At 43.0% G+C, this 13,398-nt stretch overlaps 1 protein-coding gene across 3 annotated transcripts in view; it reads right to left on the reverse strand.

The window, feature by feature from the left end:
• LRRK1 (leucine rich repeat kinase 1) overlaps positions 1–13,398 on the reverse strand; it is a 118,257-nt gene that overhangs the window by 52,510 nt on the left and 52,349 nt on the right. For all 3 annotated transcript variants that reach the window (XM_010962893.3, XM_074354227.1, XM_074354228.1), the window contains exons 5-6: positions 13,128–13,307; positions 12,561–12,709 (exon numbers count right to left, since the gene is read on the reverse strand). In XM_010962893.3, coding sequence (XP_010961195.2) covers positions 12,561–12,709; positions 13,128–13,307 — 329 coding nt within the window. The remainder of the gene's footprint in view (positions 1–12,560; positions 12,710–13,127; positions 13,308–13,398) is intronic.

Below are 13,398 nucleotides of genomic sequence, written 5' to 3' on the forward strand. Positions count from 1 at the left end.
TGTAGTCCTGACAGCACCACGACAGACCTGGTTCTGAGTGGGAGAAGCCAGCCATCGTAGAATTAAATCCATGCACACTGCGCTGCGAAATCAAAGACAGCTGGATGTGGAGAGCCCACCAGTGCGACAGGATTAGTCTCTTCAGTCGAGAACATGTGTCAAAATGGGGGAGAAACATACAGGATGTTCTAACGTGTATTCACGAATCCTTGGCCCACATAAAACCCAAGCCTTTCTTTTTGTGGGTAAGCAAAGATTCCTGCTTGGTGGCAGAGGGTCGTCTTCTTGTTGAACCAGCCAGGAAGACAAGGGCCACCTTCTGAGATGTGAAGGAGCAGTCCGGGCACCAGGCAGCTGGAGGAGGGAAAAGCCAACGGGGCTCATCTGAAAGAAACCAACTCACTAAAAGGTCTGAAGAGCAAGCCCTAAGAAACCCCCAAAACAAAGATGCTCGGAGCAGCTGAGCCAGCCACAGAATCTGAAGACACATCCCAGGTCACCTGAGTGATGTCACTGCGGAAGGGGGTCTTTGCATGGATGCCAACAAGTTGGGGGTGGATTTCAAGCCTGCAAATGTTCTCCAGGAGCCCAGACCATCAGAGGGACACTCTAGGGAACAGGGATTCAGCTGGACAGGGGATCAGCACACTGGAGGCAGCCTCTGGCCCAGGCTCCTCGTGCAGGTGGGGGCTACGGCAGGTAAGAACTGATATGCCCGACATCCTCAGCCCAGAAAACTCTCCACGTGAGGCTTCCAGATGCCTACTGCTCGAGACCCTGCACCCTGGCAGGGACCGGCTCTCAAGGAGGGAAGGGGCATTGAAAAGGGATGAGAAGGAGCCTGGTCCTCGACTGGCCATCTGCCTGTGATGTGAGGCGGCCTGGTGGGTGGACCAGGCCAAAGGCAATGGAGCAACGGCCCACCAGGATGGTGTGACGGACTGAACCATGTCCCTGCAAAAGAGAGGTACAAGCTGGGAAGCACCGAGGACTGCCAGCAACCACCACATGCTAGGAAGGGGCCACGAGGTCCTGCCCTGGAGCTGTGACAGGGAGCACGGCCCTGCCAACACCCGGATGTCAGACTGCCAGCTTCCAGAACTCCAGACAGTACATTTCTGTTATTTTAAGCCAACCAGTGTTTGGTACTTTGTTACGGCAGCACTGAGACAAATGGCAACAAGTCAAGTGAAGATGGGAGAGTCAAGACCTGAGAACACTGCATCACAGAAACCCACAGATTGGGGGAGGGTAGAGCTCAGTGGTAGAGCACCGGCTTAGCATGCATGAGGTCCTGGGTTCAGTCCCCAGCACCTCTATTGAAATAAATGAATAAATAACCCAATTATCCCCCCCACCCCAAAATCAAAAAGAAAAGTTTAAAAAAATTAAAAAATAAGAAACCCACGGATGAAGAAAGGAAAAGAAAGAAAGCCAGAAGGATGTCTCTTGAGATAAGTAGGTCAGAAATCTAATAAAGAAGTAAGGAGAAGGGCAGTAAAGCCAGTCATTAAATTAGGGAAAAGCCTGGGAGGACTCGATGGTGTAAAAGGAGAATTTCAGAAAAGACCCGAGAATACTTAAGGGAGTAAGAGAAGAGAGGAAAAAGAGAAAGGGGAGGACAGCTTCCTTCTGAACTCAGAAGGGAGATTAATGACATGACTCAATTATTAAACTAAATGACCAAGAGGAAGACAATGAAACGAGTTCTGACAAACGCATGCCTGCTAAAAATACTGTAAATGCCAGAGTTAGTAGCAGTTAGCTGTCAGTATAACTTAAACACACCCAGAAAAGGGAAACTATTACCAAGGAAGCCAGATCAATGAGAAATGTAAGCACAGAAATAACTTACAAGCAAGCCCATGATGGCATTTTATTTTAATTCTTTTTCGGTGGGGGAGGTAATTAAGTTTATTTACTTCATTAGTTTTCTTAATGGAGGTACCCCATGCATGCTGAGCATACGCTCTACCACTTGAGCTATATACCCTTCCCTCCCCATGATGGTATTTTAAACAGTCAACCCGGAACAGCCTGCTGCCTTCCAGGGCACACTCAAGCCTGAGCTCTGCGGAAGAACTTTCTGGAAGTTGAGCTGTGATCACATGATAACACCTTCCTGGTGACTCCGCGAAGCTCGCACAGAACTTTTTCAACGATGCTCACAGCAACTGTGTAAGGTTGGGCACTATTTGCACATGAAAAGCCTCAGCGAGATGACCTGTTTGAAGGTAAAAGAACCAGGCTCACGATTCAGGAGCCTGATGCTCCGTCTGGTCCCTTCCTACCCGGCACCATGCTCACATGGCTGTGGAATAGCTGACATGATTTCAAAGGCATGACGAGAGATGACCAAGCCACCTCGAAAGTGATAAAGACACTTAAACAACCATAACCCCCCAATACAACCAAGTTAATCTTTGTTGTTCCAGCCCAGGACAAAAATATGTAATAAATAAATTCATGAAAATTCAAGAAAAATATTAGCACCATACGACAGATCAGATAAAAAAAAAAAAAGAAAAGAAAAAAAGAATGAAGGAATGAAAAAGCTCCAGACTACAATAAGCATGGGAGATCACCAAATAGAAGGGGGCAGGAGAATGAGTTTTGTTTTCAAATCAGTATGAACTTGCACATAAATTGATTAGATTCTGGGTAAGAAGCAAAAGAGAAAGGAAAACAAGAGGGAAAAAAGGCAAGCCTCCTACGTATCTTCTCCCTGGACTAAGGCAAAGTGAAAGGAGAAACCAATGATGGGAGCAGAATTAAAAGGTGTCCAATTATTTGGAATTAAAAATACCCTTTCAAGTAATGCTTGGGTAGGAGAGAAACACTGGTTTACGGCAGCAGAATATATTTTTAGAACAACGAAAGCATCACAAGTAATGGGAAAAAAACCCACCCAACTCTTACCATAGTGACAAAAAGAAAAAAAAAATGAAGCATAATAAAGCAGCCCCACCCTGCTTAGAATGGAAACCTAAAAGAAAGCAAGAAAATGAAAACAAAATTAGACTAAAAATAGAAAAACCAAAAGGAAGCAAAAAAACCAAGGAGGCTGGTGAATCAAACCAATTCTAGAGTCTTCGGGAAAATAATAAAATTGATCATCAATTGACTGAATTAAAAATCAAAGAAAATGTACTTTAATAACCTAAGAATGAAAATGACAATCTAACAGCCGCTTCCAAAACAACGTTTAAGTTGTGGGAGAGGTCCTCAGCCAGAGTTCACCCGCCAGACAATGATGCGGAAATGAAAGATCGACTTCCAAAATAAAGAAGTCTCCAAGTCACACAAGAAGAGAAAAACCAAAATAATGTATAAAAGACAAACAAACAAGGGAAAAAACATAAGAATCACTTCCCCAAAGGCTCCTAATTCAATATAATTTTTTTCAACCAAATTTTCAAAGGAAAATAGTTTCTATATTACATACATGATTCCTTAACAGAGGACTCACTTCATTTTATGAGTCAAAATCAGTTACTTTGCAAGAGCCATGAAAATTCTAGGCCACTTATATGTATATACAGGGCTGTGAAAACCATAACAAAATCTTCTAGAATAGAAACCAACAACTAAACTCAAAAATTCAAGTTTTGCAACCAACCAGGATCTATACCAAGAAAACAGCACCGTGGTGGCTTATGGAAAACCACCAATCAGTACATTCTGTTAAAGCAAAGTGGCCTTCCTTTTATTATCTGGATGCCAAAACATTAATAAAACGTATCACTTTTTCTTCACTAAAATCCTTAAAAATAGGTACGTGGGGTTTAAAATCAACACTGGGCTTCCCCCGCCCCCCCCATCATTCCTTTTAAAAATAGGAAGTTTACAAGAAATCTCCCTTCACTAGTTCCAATGTAAGAATTGTGCCAATAGCTATTTGAGAGAGGGAGAGAAAAGCAAGAAATAAAAATACTGTCTTTGCAGTTACTAAGACTTAACTCACTGTTGAGAGAACTTTGTTTCCTCAACTGTTAAATGAAAACAAAAATTTCTGCCTCCCAGGATTGCATAGAAGATTAAAGTGGAATGTTTGGCAACGTACTTTGTTAGCCATGAAGTTCTATGTAAACGGAAGTTTACTGCATATTTAAGACTTTATCCATCCATCCATCCATCCAAGCAACCATCTACTCCTCCTGTTCCAGGCTCTAGACTGAGGCGCAAACACAAAATGAGCAAATTTGGACAAATCCCTGCCCTGGAGAAGCTTCCAGTTAAATGGGGGAATTGACATTAAACAAGAATGTCCCCCAAACCAACAACCCCACACTTAATGTTAAGTGCTATGAATAAAATGGCAGGAGCCTCTAAAAGATGGACGGGGGTGTCTGACCAGGCCTGTGGGTTAAGGAAGGCCTTCCCGAGGATGCTGTGTGGGGCTGAGATGCGGAGGCAGCACTGGCATCAAGGAGAAGTGATGTCCTGAGGGCTGAGGGGACAGGCACGCTCTCTTCTGGCCACAGGATGTCCAGCCTGCAGGGACCACATGGGCAGCAGGGACACTTGGGTTTCTTGCCCCTAGTTTCTTATTATAAATAGCAGTGCTTTGAGCAGTGCAATGGTGGCAATTACTTTTTTTTTTCTTCTTTTGAATTATGTCCTAGAGGTATCTTTCAGGAAGGAAATACCAGATTCAGAACTGTTCTCTGGGAGAAAAGAGTTTTACAGCTTTTGTCACATGATGCCAATTACTTTCCACACATATGGAACCAATTTATAGTGCCAGCAGCAAGGCCCTGGTGCCCCTCTCTCTTTGACCCTGCCAAGTGTCTTACTCAGCATTTATATTAATTTTTGCTAGTTTAATAGGTATGTGACACTACTTTCAAGTCATTTTAATTTGAATTTCTGTAAATTACCAATAAGGTCATACATGTTTCCAGGCCATGATTTACTGTCTGTGTTTTCTCATGTGTAAATTAACTGTTCATTTCTCTTAACTCCTTACTCTTGTGGCTCTGGCTTGGGCGCTGCTGAGTCCGAGCATCTGAACATAATCTATAAACACGGACTGAGTTCAATTCAACGATCAACTGACATATAATTGCCTCAGTGATCTCTTTGGGATTTCAGTCTCTGTCAGTTCTTTTTTCCTCAAGTCTCTTCTACTATTTCTTTTTTACATTTCTTTTTAAAATTGTGTTTTACTGTATTAGTGTAGGATAGTAAAACTGTATTCTATTACATTACAATATTTTACCATAAATAACTTTGACATTTGTCTTATTTGTGGTTATGTGTCTTTATATGTCTTTACATATCTTTAAAATTTTGAAATGCGATCACTTTCTTTTATAACTGGCATGAATGTGCTTTTTAAAAATACATTCTCATGAGTTTCCAGGGATTAACTTTTACATGTCGGGAATTTATCTGCATCCCTCTGAATATTCTTGTCCATGCTGACAGCCAACAGTTTCAATGACAAATGCTGATGTTTCTTCTCCTCTTGTTTTTTTCTTGTGTTTTCTAGTTTGTCACACAAGTTCAAATAATAATTTCGTTATGTCTGCATCTCTATTAATCATTCTCTCCATTTTTAACTAAATACAACTGGTTTACAGAATTGCACCTTCCTATTACGTTTTGTGGTCCAGTGGGACCGTCGGCCGTGAACACGGACCTGAAAGATGATACAGGGCAGTCGCTCACCTGCTCCACCCTGGGACCCTCCCTGACCGTTCTCAGGTTCTAAGAAGCACTGACCGTATGGGAAGCATCACAGAGGTGATTCTGTTCCGCAGGGAAAGCATGTGAACAGGGCGTGGGGGCGGGGAAAGACTTGGTACTTGGGAACTCAAGAAAACAGACACCTGAAGAATAATCGGCTACATTCTTGGGCACGGGAAGAGTGGAGCTGATGGAAGAGGCCTGGGACAGTCCTGAGTCTGATCTCACGACTCTCAGAGGGCAGCTGAAGCCTTCTCTTCCTGTCACACAAGTGAGTGGTGAAAAGGCTGGACCACGGGCGTTCAGTCTGCTTCTAGCGCTGCCTCTTACAGGCCAGGGCCTTGCTGCCCCAGAGACTTAATTCTGGGGAGTCCAGTTCCTCCATCTGCTATGAGACTGCACCCCGCAGTGAGGAGGGGGAGAGAGGAACCGAGAAGGTGCAAGGTGCGTGTGTAGAAATGCTCTGGAAAGCGTAAAATTCTTGAATTAGACCCTTGTGCTAAATGTTAGTCTTAACCGGGGACAGGATGCTTTCCACAGGTCTCAGGGTCCCTTGGGAAAGACTGTTGACCCACAGTGCACCAGGTGCCCTGGGGAGCACGCAGCCCCTCCTCAGCGGCTCCCGAAGTCCCTGGCAAAGACTGACCAGTACGTGCTGCATCCCCCCCCTTCCGAGCATCCCACATTTGCAAATCATCAGACCCACCAGATCACAGGGAAGGAGAAGGGCTGCTTCAGCTCCCAAAATGTGCAGCCAGGAAGTCTGTGCTCGGGCACAGGCAAAGGCACCTGAATGGCCGGTCTCCTGGAATTTTTAAGGTATATCATAAGTCAGAGCTGATCCCAAAAGTGATGGTAATAATAATAATAATAGTAGTAGTAGTAGTAGTAGTAGTAGTAGTAGTAGTAGTAATAAATGATGTTCTCTACGTTAGCTGCAAGATTTGAAATCATGAGGGACTTTTACAAGGACATTAATAATTTCCCAATTGAGCTGTTTCAAAATCAATTTCAGCTCTTGTCTCCTCCCACACTGCAAACAGCCCTCTCACTGCTGGATGGGGACAAACACCATAGTTAGTCCAGGACCTGCTTAGGCCTCTCCTGCCACTTCTGTTTTCCTGCTCCTTCCTGAGTGTGCCAACATCAAAGTGTTATTTCTTATGGCAACAGAGCAAACACTGACAGCACCGTCACCACGAACACCGGCTGTCTCACTGAACATTCAGGCGAGGGTTTGGCGGCTTTCCAGAGGGGCACCCACGAGCCAGAGCCAGGAGTGGCTTTGGCCAGGTCTGATCTGGCTTCGCCTGTAGCTCTTTCAAAAGTGTGTCCAGCCCACGTGGTGTGGGCTCTCAAGACTTTCCTTGCCAAACACCAGCAAAACCTAACTGAGAAGCCGGCCGCTGCCAGTGGAAAATCAACGTGGGCTTCTCAGCGGTTTCCCATCTGCAGGCATGGACAGGTTCTGGCAGCCTGAGAACCAGGCGATGCCTGACACAGAGGCGTGGTGAACCAGGACCAGCCGTGGCTCCCACGGAAGCAGCAATTACATTAAAAAATACCAACCAGCTGATGGGGGAAGCAGAGCAAAAACACCAAAAAAACAAGATGACCACTTCAGCAAGGTTACTGCCACGAATGCCAGCAGTCAAGGGAGTTGTCGGGCTGGGTACACATGGCAGCAACACGCCCTTTTTACGTCTACCTTTGTCTGATATTCTGAATCAAAAATGCCAATTCGATCCCACTGCACACCTGGAAAGGTAGGAGCACTTACCTCTGGTTCCAGGGTCATCGTTCCTGACTGCTGGACCCCTCTGGGCTAACCCTCTCTCTTCTGCCCGCAGCACAGAAGGACAGTGCTGTCGTAGGTTAGAGATCACGGGAGCTAGACACACCCACTGCAACCCTGACTTTGAAATTCACTTGAATAATAATAATAATAAAATACCACCTGCTTTGGGGAAGCTCAAGGAGTCCTTATGACTCAGGCTGCACTATATGTAATTTCACTTTCTGTATCCAAAAGGGCCACAGAAAAGAAAAGCAACATTGTCTTTTCTTTGTCTTCTCATTCGTGGAACACAATAGTAACTTCCAAGCTCTTTCCCTATCTTGGTGAGGGTAGCAGGAGTTACCCGTGGAGAAGGTCACAGACACAGATGTCAACCACTTCTGCTTTTACCCTTAAGCCAAGAAAATGAAAGTCACCGGCTTTCAACCTCAGGTGCGCACTGGAATCACCAGGGGAGTTTTGAAAACTACTGATTTGGGTCCCCATCCCAAAGATTCAGATTTAGCTAGTATACAGTGTGGCCTGGGCCTTGGGATTTTAAAAAGCCCCCAGGGATTCCAATTACACAAAAATGTGAGAACCACTGCTCTACATGAAAGATGGGGGAGGCACAGCTCAGGAATCATGAAATGAGAAAATCCCCCAGGTTAAAGAGACTCAGGTTCTGGTCTGAGCGTCACTGCTGAGTATCTTCTATTCTTGGACAAGTAACAGAATGTCTCGAAACCTCAATATTTTCTTCTGTTAAACAGATTATATTCCTCCCATTTCTTTCTGAGATGTTATACAGATCAAATATGATAAGAAAGTGCTGGGGGAAACACCAGACACCAAACACTGTTACACGTAAGGAGTAGGTGATCATGATTTCCTCTCGCGATGTGAGGCTGATTTAATGATTAATGTTTATTGAGCACTTACTATGTGCCAGGCCCCAGGCTAAGTGCACAGCTGGCCTCCAAGGTGGATACTGTAATTACCCCTGTTTATGACTGAGACCAGCCAAGGCTCAGAGAGGTAACATGATAAGGAAAATAGAATATCAGTGTTCTCTAGAAACTAGGAAACCAGCAAAGGTAAGAAAAAAAATAAAAAGGAAATAGCAGCAAATATAATAAAAAAAGATGGGGGCAGTAAACCGACACGGCAGGTCTCACACAAATGTGAATTACTGGGTGGAGCCCTCTCTCAAAAGAGACGCTGTCAGATGGGAATGAAAACTGAATGCTGTTTACAAGATATACACCCAAGACAAAGAAAAAAAAAAAAAACTAAAAGGCTGGGAAAACTCATACAAGGTTGAGGCAAAGAAAAAGCAGTGTCACAAGGGGAGAGCAAACTCTGGAGGGCAGAAGCATCAGCAGGATTAAAGCGGATATTTGATATCATGAAATAGGTCCAAATGGGTCACAAGGCAATGTTCCAGGTACACAAAGCAAAAACTTCTAGAACTACATGAAGAACGAGATAAAAATCAATACATAGGGCAACCAAGACCCAGAGATGTTCAATAAGCAGGTAGAGGCCCTACAGCAGTGAGGCCTGGAGCCCAGACGAGAGCCAGGAGGTCTCAGGCCAGAGCTTTGCCTTAACCACAACATATCAACAAAACACTTAGTGAAGATGTCGCGAACGTTTTAGAGCAGATAAAAGCCAAAATGAATGAAGGAACAAACACAATCAATTGTAAAAACATAAAATCTACTGGTCCATTGATAGGACCTGATGGGTATAAATCCCCGACTGGTCTAATTAAATTCAGAAGAGAAAAAGTAAAACTGTTTCCCTCATAAATTGGCACCATAAATGGAAATATAACTACAGATATAGAAAAAAGAATTATCAAAAAGCGTAAACGTGATACACCATGATCGCAAATTCAAAAATCTAAAGGAAATGGATGATTTTCTACCAAATATAACCTCTTGAACTGCACATAAACAAAAGCAGACAACCTGAATTGACCAATGACTCCAAAAGAAGTCCAAAAATAAAGACCTGCTTTATCTAATTAACCTTTAACAATGAATCATTCATATGAAACTTCTCCAGATTATAAGATGGAAAGTTCCCCCAAGTCATTCTGAAAATCTAATGTAGCATTTATACCAAAATCTCATAAAGACAATAAAAATAGGAAATTATAGATCAATTCACCTATAAATATAGATGCAAAGTTATAAGGTAAAATATCAACAGATCAAATCCAGTGGTAAAAGCTCCAATTAGCATTTACTACAGGACTTCAAAGTTGGGTCAACATCTATTATCAACAAATAAAATTAGAAAAACTATGTGAATATATCCATAGCTGCCAAAAAGGGATAGGACAATACTCAGCAACCTTTCCTAATAAAAACTCTAAGCAAAAAGAAATACATGGAAACCACCTAAGTATTACAACTGTCTATCTACCAAAATTCTACAGCAAATGCCCATAAACTGCTGATGCCAAGACCTCGAAAACCAGGAACAAGAGAGATACATCTGCCCTTTTGCTGATGATCCAACTTTTGACATTTCTGGTGATACACACATAACCCATGAAATAAAGTAAGTTATATAAATATTAGAAAAGAGGAGACAAACATGCTTTGAATTTGCTGAGGACTTGATAATATATCTAAGAGGCTCAAGGAACTCCTCTAAAAACCACTAGAGTAGTTGGTAAGGGGACCGAATAAACACCTAAACAGAAGAGCTTTCCTCCATACTTGTAACAATAGGCTGGAAACGGGAAAGAACTACATATATTCCAACCAAACAGGGGCAAAATAATCACAGGGAAACAAAATAGGTCCAGGAAACCTTTAGGAGGAAAACGGTAAGATCCCATCAAAGAACACAAATGCTGTACAAACAAAAGAGAGTTGCCATGGGGAATGCACAACACGGAGGAACAGACGTCTAGTAACAGTCGAGATGTTTTTGGAAAAAAAGCAAATAAGGAGTAAAAAACTTGCATTCACAGACTGTAAGGTTGACACGAAATGCCCACAATCAAAGCAGTATGACATTGGAACAGAAACAGACGAGTAGGCAAGTGGACCAGAGCAGAGAATCCCAAAATGTACACAGGTATACAGTAGGGGGAAATGGCAACAGAGGCATTTCAATTCAGAGGGAAAAGGAAGCTTTGTTTTATAAATTGTGCTGGAATAATTGATCATCTATCTAGAAGGGCTTAAAGCTAGACTCCCTCCCTCATGCTACATATCAAATAAATACCAGAAAAATGAAAGCTTAAAGTGTAAAAAAAAAAATAATAAAAACAGTGTAAGAGACTCTAGGAGAATGTTTACATAAAACTGAGATGGAAATAATCTTCTTGTATAACCCAAATGCCATCAAGGAAAATACAGGCAAATTTGATTATATATTCTGGTATTTTTGTTACAGCAAAAGATAACAGAAAAAAGAAAAATAGTGGGTTGGGGAAAGTATTGGGAACATATATGATAAACAAAGGCTTAATATCTCTAATGTAAGGAAAGGCACTCCAAAATAAGAAGGAAAAGCTGAGTAATCCTTTAGAAAGCTAACCAACAAACGGTAACAAGCAACTCACACAAGGGCTGATGCAAATAATTTATGATGCTGTGAAAAGATATTCAATATTATTAATGACAGAAATGTGTTTTTTACATATATTCATTTTCATATTCTTTTTCATCATATGTTACTATAAGATATTGACTATAGTTCCCTGTGCTCTACAGTAGAAACTTGTTATTTATCTATTTTATATATATTAGTTAGTATCTGTAAATCTAGAACTCCCAATTTATCCTTTCCAATCCCCTTCCCCTTCGGTCATGATAAGTTTGTTTTCTATGTCTGTGAGTCTGTTTCTGTTTTGTAAATAAGTTTGTCTGTCTTTTTTTTTTTTTTAGATTCCACATATGAGCGATCTCATATGGTATTTTTCTTTCTCTTTCTGGCTTACTTCACTTAGAATGACAATCTCCAGGTCCATCCATGTTGCTGTGAATGGCATTGTTATTTTTTATGGCTGAGTAGTAGAGAGAAATGTGGACAGTAAAACAAGGAGATACCATTTTTACCCATCAGACTGATGAAAATTAAAAAGCTCCTGAGTAGCTACTGCCAGCCAAGGTGTGGGGACAGAAACCCCCCTGTAATTCTGGTGAAAGTGTGAATCATCACAGCTTTTTGGGGAAGTGATTCCAAAGCAGTCGACCTTTAGAACTCTGATCTACACAAGCAGTGCCCTAGAAAATCACGCTCTGTTACACGGGCAAAAACCCAGAAATAATCCACGTGTCCACTGACAGGAGAAGGGCTTAGTCAACTAAACTACATTCACGCTATAGATTTAAGGCCTGTATTTAAAAGAACGAGTTGTAGCCACATTGATCTAGAGGGACTCAGTGACGGAAGACAAATTTAAAAAGCCAAGTTGAAGATAATGTCAATAATGCAATACTATTTTTGTTATTAAAATGTAAACTAACTAGAACTAATTCCTATATCCCCCCCCCCCCAGTTTTACTGAGATATAACTGACATGTAACATTGTGTACTTTAAGGTGTACAATTACATATTGCAATTACAGATTGCAAACATTTATATACAGCAAAATGATTACCACCTGAGTGTTAGCTAATCCCTGCACTGTGCCACCTAATTACCATTTCTATTTCATGGTGAGAACATTTAAGATTTATCCTCTTGGAAATTTTCAGGCATATAATACAATATTATTAACTATAATCACCATGCTGTACATTAAATCTCCAGAACTTACTCAGCTTATAGCTGAAGTTTGTACACTATGAACAGCAGCTCCCTATTTGCTCCACCCACTGAGGTCTTGGAAAACCATCCACTCTGTTTCTATGGTTCAGCTTTTTTAGATTCTACAAATAAGTGAAAACATACAGTATTAGTCTTTCCCTGTCTGATTTCTTTCACTTAGCACAATGCCCTTGAAGTCCATCCATGGTCTTGCAAATAGCAGGATGTCCTTCTTTCTTGTGGCTGAAAAAAATGTCCCACTGTATACAGACACCACCTCTTCTTTATCTGTTCATCCACACGACTACTCACCATTTTTCCCGGACAACTGCTGGGCAAGGCACTCGCTTCAATGAAATACTTCCTAAGGAGATGCTTGCTGGGGTCAGGGCTGTCCAGCAAGATGTAGGAACAGAAAAAGGCCCCATGCCGAAGCAGGAAGATGGCAATGTCCTCATTCCCTACAGGACAGAAAGCAGAGAGCTCAGGGCATTGGATGCAGGTGCATCACAGGGGTCCAAAACGGCAGACGCCCACGGGGGAAATGGAAACAAAAAGTGTACTGGTGCTGGTTGAACTTCTCTGTTACCTCCCTTGAGGTGCCAGGTTCCCGTCAGCGAGGGACTCTGCCCTTTAGAGTGCCTCCTAGGACGCTCCCACTTGCCACAGCTGGCCTGGCCACTGAAATCCCCTTGCAGGAGTGGGTGGGGGAAGGAGGAAGGTGGAAGCAGGCAGACATTTCAAAAAAGAGGCAAAGGACAGGAGTTGCAGAAACCTTCCCATGGGCGATTTGAGAGCTGGAGGTGAGTGTGAAGGACGGAAGGTCCCGCATCTCTGAAGCGCGGTGGTTCTCGTGGGCGGGGCAGACTGGGGACCCACCGGACTTGATGGCCGCGTACAGCGGCAGGCGCACGATGACAGGGAACTCGTTCTTCCTGACCGCGTAGCTCTCCGGGTCGGCCCCGTGCGTCAGGACCAGGAGCTTCACCAGCGCCAGGTGCCCCCGCTGGCAGGCCAGGGCCAGCATCCAGTTCAGCAGCCGCTGGTGGCTGCAGGGACCTGGCAGGGATGACAGGATGAAGGGAAAGTGCCACTGGAGGGACAGGCTGTTCCCGCTCTGAAATCCCCTTTGACCTGAGCAAAATCACGC

This window comes from Camelus bactrianus, chromosome 27 (genome assembly GCF_048773025.1).
Source record: "Camelus bactrianus isolate YW-2024 breed Bactrian camel chromosome 27, ASM4877302v1, whole genome shotgun sequence".
Lineage (NCBI taxonomy): Eukaryota > Metazoa > Chordata > Mammalia > Artiodactyla > Camelidae > Camelus > Camelus bactrianus.